This window comes from Hordeum vulgare, chromosome 5H, assembly GCF_904849725.1.
Source record: "Hordeum vulgare subsp. vulgare chromosome 5H, MorexV3_pseudomolecules_assembly, whole genome shotgun sequence".
NCBI lineage: Eukaryota > Viridiplantae > Streptophyta > Magnoliopsida > Poales > Poaceae > Hordeum > Hordeum vulgare.
In genome coordinates this window covers 231,389,525-231,395,230 of record NC_058522.1, presented here as the reverse complement: position 1 = coordinate 231,395,230, position 5,706 = coordinate 231,389,525, and the positions used below count along the sequence as shown (strand labels likewise).

At 49.1% G+C, this 5,706-nt stretch overlaps 2 protein-coding genes across 2 annotated transcripts; both read left to right on the top strand.

The window, feature by feature from the left end:
- Positions 1-498: 498 nt before the first annotated feature.
- Positions 499-3,935, top strand: LOC123396075 (alpha-(1,4)-fucosyltransferase). The gene is made up of 4 exons (XM_045091105.1): positions 499-1,186; positions 2,084-2,257; positions 2,838-3,414; positions 3,568-3,935. The coding sequence occupies exons 1-3, from the start codon at positions 638-640 to the stop codon at positions 3,405-3,407; spliced, it is 1,293 nt and encodes a 430-aa protein (XP_044947040.1). The 5' UTR covers positions 499-637; the 3' UTR covers positions 3,408-3,414; positions 3,568-3,935.
- Positions 3,916-4,883, top strand: LOC123396076. Its single transcript, XM_045091106.1, has 3 exons — positions 3,916-4,058; positions 4,126-4,609; positions 4,655-4,883. The coding sequence occupies exons 1-2, from the start codon at positions 3,916-3,918 to the stop codon at positions 4,448-4,450; spliced, it is 468 nt and encodes a 155-aa protein (XP_044947041.1). The 3' UTR covers positions 4,451-4,609; positions 4,655-4,883.
- The last annotated feature ends 823 nt before the right edge of the window (positions 4,884-5,706 follow it).

Genomic DNA, 5,706 nt, shown 5'->3' with positions numbered 1-5,706 from the left:
ATTTTCCAAAAAGTTCATCGATTTAGAAAAATGTTCACGGGCTAAAACACAGATGGAATCTCTAAATAGGCCGGCCCATGGTGAAGCGCTGCAAGGGCCGGTTAGCAAAATTTACATTTAACCTACGTGTGTAACGCTAAGTAGGGTCGTCAAAATTGATCTCATTTTAGGTCAAAAAGTGATCTTATTTACGTTGAAAATGGACCGAAATCCACGTCTCAGCCACGACCTTGGAGGCGGCTGAAAACCCAAGCCTTTTATGCTGATTTTTTCGTCGGCACACTCCAAGATGATGCTATTTCACGCCGGCCGAACGGCTGAACATGCTCTAATGGTTGGAACTTGGAAGCCTCGCAGAAATGGTAAACAACGGCCGGCTGCCACCAGCCGCGACAGCGAGACCCAGTCAGTCTAACGACTGCGCCTTGTGACGAGAAATACTCAAACTGCAAGGTTCTAATTGGAAAGCTACAGCAACGAAAGAAATACTTACCACCAAGCCGCCTGAAGAAACATCCCCGATAGTTTTCTGGAAATCCCCCTACACTAGTAACGTTACTACACTCCTTCTCCTACCCGCTTCACCTCCGAGATCTCTCCCCGCTCCGGCGAGCGGAGCTTCGGAGAAGGTTTCCGGATGCCCGCTCCCCCGATGCTCGTACCGAAGCGCATCAATTACGTGGCCCCGATGCTCGCCTCCGCCCTCCTCCTGCTCCTCCTCCTCTCCGGCTACTTCGAGCTCCCCTCTATAACCTCCTCCCTCTCCACCCCGCTCTCCCCTACCATCCCAGCTGCCGGCGCCACTGGGAACCGCCGCTTCGATACAGCGCTCGACTCCGTCGGCTCCCGCGAGCGGTCGGCCTTTACGTCCACCCTCGCCGCCTTCAGCGCTTGGGACGCCGCCGTCGGGTGCCCCCGCATCCGCGCCAAGATCGGCGCCGCTAACGCGACGATGGCCTCTGCCATGGTTTCCATCACTGGCGGAGCGGGGTGGGGAGGCGCGAGGTGCGAGGAGATGAAGACACGGCACGTGGGGGTACTCGTCAAGGGGTGGACGTGGATCCCCGACGCGCTGGACGGCGTGTACACATGCCGTTGTGGAGTGAGCTGCGTGTGGAGCAAGGCCGCCGCAGTCGTTGACCGCCCCGATGCGCTGCTCTTCGAGGGCGCTACGCCGCCGCAGCAGGTACTGCAGCTCGCTCCGTCTTTGCTGTGATAACGAGGTAAAGTGGCATTTCTTTGTTACATGAGTCCGGAGCTGGCCGTGTAAGTTGAGCTGAATTGGTGAATATAGGTAGCTCAACTCCTACGCTTACTTGTCATCCAAATTGACAAGGTGCAAATGTTTGCTTCCTTAGGGAGTCGAGAGTTGTGTTGATTGTCTCGGCTCTTCTCAAGGACATGGGTTAGTTTTCTTGTTAGTGCAAATTGGGCAGAGATTACAACTTTGCTTTTTGAAAGGGCAGGGATTCATGGTTTGTGGCAATTCTTAGAGGATGGTATTGGCCGAAATTGAGGAAGTGATAAAGCCTGTCTTGTTCAGAGCAGAATGATTTTAAGTTTTTGTCAACCCTAGCGCCATGTCACTAGATAATCAATGAAGTTCTTTTTATGAATAAGTATGTGCAAGGGTGATGGCTAGAAATCTCCTAAAGGCTAAAGGGCAAATCCTCAAGATTAATCAACATTTCAATGCTTGTGTAGGATAGTTCTGTGAACTAATACATATTTGTACAGGCAATCGTTTGAGTATTAGTTGGGAGCTGTAACTATGGATCAGAGAATCAACATTTCTGCATGGAGCTAGTTTTTTTTCTGCATGTTAGAAATGTTGCCTGTCAATGCTCACCTCACAATGATATTTCGAGAGCGCTCTTGGTTACCTTGGTGGTTTCAATTCGGTCATAAGGGGCACATGCTTGTGGTAATAAGAATTGCAATTCTGCAATAATCTCTTTGTGGCATCAAACACCATCTGTCCTTTTGACTAACCAATACATACTATTTACTTTGTTTTGTTCTTGACTGAAATTCGTATTTTATTCTAAGTTTCAACTTTAAGTATTCTTAACATATTTTGCAGAGAATGAAAGGTCTACCTCTTCGTGTTTATCTGGACCTGGAGGCTAGTAGGAAACCAACTGGTTTTGAGGACATTTTTATAGGTTACCATGCTAATGATGATTTGCAAGTAACATATGCTGGAAAATCTTTCCACACTAGCCGGAGTTACCATGTATCCACAGAAAAGACAAATGTATGTCCAAATTCTGCACTGTATATATTACCCAACACAGTAATATCATGGTCTAAGGCACTTTTTTACATGTATCCCCTTTGCAGTGATTTTTAACTTTCCATGCGTTATGTATGTCCAACCATGCTTACTTGACATTAGTATCTCAACGATGTATCATTTAACATTATGATTCCCTATACTAAATCACTGCTCTTCATCAGTTGGAACAGTACAAATAGAACATAGAAGATTGACATGATCAAGTATAGTTGTCTGTAGAACATTTCACACTAACAGGCATCTACAGTCTCACATGGTTACACCTTAGCTGGAGGTGTTTCTCTCCTTTTGGGGATCTTGGCAAAAGCCGAAAGAGTAGCATAGTGGATGCTACCAAAAATGGTCTCAACTCATAATATGGAAATGAGTGGACACAGCAGCACATGATGTCAAATGTTCTCTGCAGTTTGTGCTCCACCTGTCAGATATAAGTTTGCACGTACACTGCTGCATTGGTTTTGCACAAAGATGCTATCCATCCTGCTATAATATGATCTTGTATAGTTGTCTGAACTGCTGATTTCCTGTCTTGTATCAGGATGCACTCATCTATTGGTCATCTTCAAGGTGTCTTCCTCGCAGAGACAAGCTTGCAGAAGAGTTCCTCTCATTGGTACCGCACCATTCCTTTGGAAAATGTTTGAATAATGTTGGTGGTCCTGACATGGCACTGTCAATGTATCCGATTTGCTCAAACAATGGCAATGGTCCACCACACTGGTGGGATCACCTACACTGTGCAATGTCACATTACAAGTTTGTTCTTGCAATCGAGAACACCAAGACAGAAAGTTATGTGACAGAAAAGCTGTTCTACGCGTTGGAGGCTGGGTCAGTGCCAATATACTTCGGTGCACCCAATGTCTGGGATTTCATTCCACCATATTCTGCAATTGATGCCTCCAAATTCAGCTCTCTTAAGGAACTGGCATCATATGTAAAAGCGCTTGCGAATGATCCTGTAGCGTATGCAGAATACCATGCATGGAGGCGATGTGGTGTTCTGGGCAACTTTGGCAGGACACGTGAAATGAGCCTTGATACACTGCCTTGCCGACTCTGCGAACTAGTCAGCAAGAGAGGTGGTAGAAGTGCAGATTCATTTTGAACGACTGGTTAGTACCCTACTTACATCCTCTATAAACTCCTTCTTTATTAATGAATGAGGCAAATCTTTTGCCTTGTTATTTAAAAAAAAACTTACATCCTCTACATTCACTTTATGTTGTTAGCACGTTCTTAGTAAACCTTTCTTTTGTTTATACTAGGTGATAACATTTTGTCTTACATATACTTCGATTCGGTGAGAACTGGATGACTTGCAACAAATGGTGTGCCTGAGTGATGGGATTATTCAACGAAGATGAAGTGGTCATATTATGGAATGGCAACAGCTGATATTCTTCTAATACCATACCGGCCACCTTTTTATATATTCTGTTCTTAAACTTTTTTTTTGTCTCGTTGACTGTAGTTAAGAGATGAAACATTTTTTTTATGGAGAGGTTCATGTTTGTAGGCGGGGAAACTTACAAATCCACTTCATCTTGTTAATATGAATACATGATAGGGTCACATGACCGTTTCTTATAAGGAGGTTCTGATAGATAGAAGAAATGTATTGGTTTCTTGTGTATCTGCTTCTTCACTACTTGTCAGCACATGGCAAATCAATTATTTGTGTGCAGAAACTAGGCATTACACTCTCCCAAGAGCGGAACCCTGGGACCTCGCTCGCGCATGCAACGTCATCCCTGAGGTACTGTTACAGCGGCTGGCTATTTTTACTGGTCCGGTATAGTGACTCCCTGGGCCATTGTGAGCAGCCAGGCGGCGCTGGATGCGTTAGGGGCGTCGTCGGGGGCGCGCACAGTCGTCGACCTCGACACAACAGCCTGCGTCTCCCATCTCTCCGTACCCGCCCTCCTCGACTTCGTTGACGCCCGCCATCGCCCCCCCATGTTGCTATATGAGCTCGCCGCGGCCCACGACGGTATGGAACCGGATGCCAACCTCTTCGTCTGCAACCCCCTCAGCGCCCAGCTGGTCCGCCTCCTGTCCCCGGCATGGATGTCCCAAGATGAGCACCTCTTTCGCCTGTTAGCAAATAAGCCACGACGGGCATGTGCAGTGCGCGCGCGCGCGCGCTGAACGTTCGGTGCAGTCTGTGATCGCGTCGTGTGAGTGTCTGGCCATAATCCGACCATTGTTTGGACGGTCCGACTTGGGTATGGCCATTATCTGGGGCATGTCCAGATAGCGTGTGTGTGTGCGTGCGTGTGCGCATCCATCGGACGGGAGTAGGACTAGGTCCAGGTGTTTACGGGATCGCGAGGTGGGCGGGAGTAGGACTAGGTCCAGGTGTTTACGGGATCGCGAGGTGGGCGTGACAGTTGCGGGCTTGCCGCGAGCCGTGCGCGTGGTGGCCGCAGGCGGAGCGGGCCGATCGAGGCACCGACTGGGTAGGGATCGTGCGGATCGTGCCCAGCTATAAAAGGCCTCGAGCTGATCATTGTAATTGTGTGGTGTTTGGGTTCGTGCTCGAGGATTGCCGTTCGAGTGGTAGGCATATGTGCGTCGGAAACCACCGTGTCCACCGTGTTCTTCCTCATTCTTCTTCGTGTGTATGTGCCAGAGAGAGGGAGCAAAGAGAGGGTGAGCTGGTGGACAGAGAGAGGGCAAGGGTTTGGGTCAACATCGGCCTGCTCACCCAATCCCAAGGCTCCGACGAAGCGCCTGACAGGTATGCGGTCGCAGAGCTCAACAAAAGCAGTCGCGGGGGAGGGGATTGCCGCAGGGTCGTTCGCCGGTTCCTCTTGGAGAGAGGGGTGGGACGAGCGGCCGCTGGTCGGAGCGTTCAAGGTGGATCCTGGGCGGCGCATGCTCATCAACCATGAGGTGCTGGCGTTCGGCGACCGGCTGTGGTGGGTGGACGTGGCCTGGGGCGCGCTCTCCGTCGACCCCTTTAGCGACCGGCCGGAGCGTCGCTTGGCCGAGCTGCCGACCTGCAGCATGCTGCATGCCTCTGATTCCCCGACGCTGAGCAAATACCGGCGCATGGGGGGCAGCGAGGGGAAGTTGAGCTACGTCCAAGTGTCCAAAACAGACGACAGGTCGAGCGTAACTGTTGTTAGAAATTAATTAGGAAAGGGTGTCCAACCCCGAAAAGTCATGTCTATTCTATCTCTCTATTACCAACACGCACCTGTTCTGAAGAGATGCCTCCGAACAGGCACCTCTTGTTCGCACCTCTTCCAGATGTATATAAACTTGAGAATCAATAGAAATCAGGACTGATTGTCCATTACTTTCATTCAATCTCGTTTTACTCTAACACGTTATCAGCACATAGTTTCTATCAACAGAGCAATCCGGCCTAAGACCACGGCGAATATGCATAGCCATGC

Coding starts and splice junctions, on each gene's coding strand:
- LOC123396075 (XM_045091105.1), top strand. CDS start 638: ATGCCCGCTCCCCCGATGCTCGTACCGAAGCGCATCAATTACGTGGCC. Junction 1,187..2,083: donor GCGCTACGCCGCCGCAGCAG/GTACTGCAGCTC, acceptor CATATTTTGCAG/AGAATGAAAGGTCTACCTCT. Junction 2,258..2,837: donor TATCCACAGAAAAGACAAAT/GTATGTCCAAAT, acceptor GTCTTGTATCAG/GATGCACTCATCTATTGGTC.
- LOC123396076 (XM_045091106.1), top strand. CDS start 3,916: ATGTATTGGTTTCTTGTGTATCTGCTTCTTCACTACTTGTCAGCACAT. Junction 4,059..4,125: donor CATGCAACGTCATCCCTGAG/GTACTGTTACAG, acceptor CATTGTGAGCAG/CCAGGCGGCGCTGGATGCGT.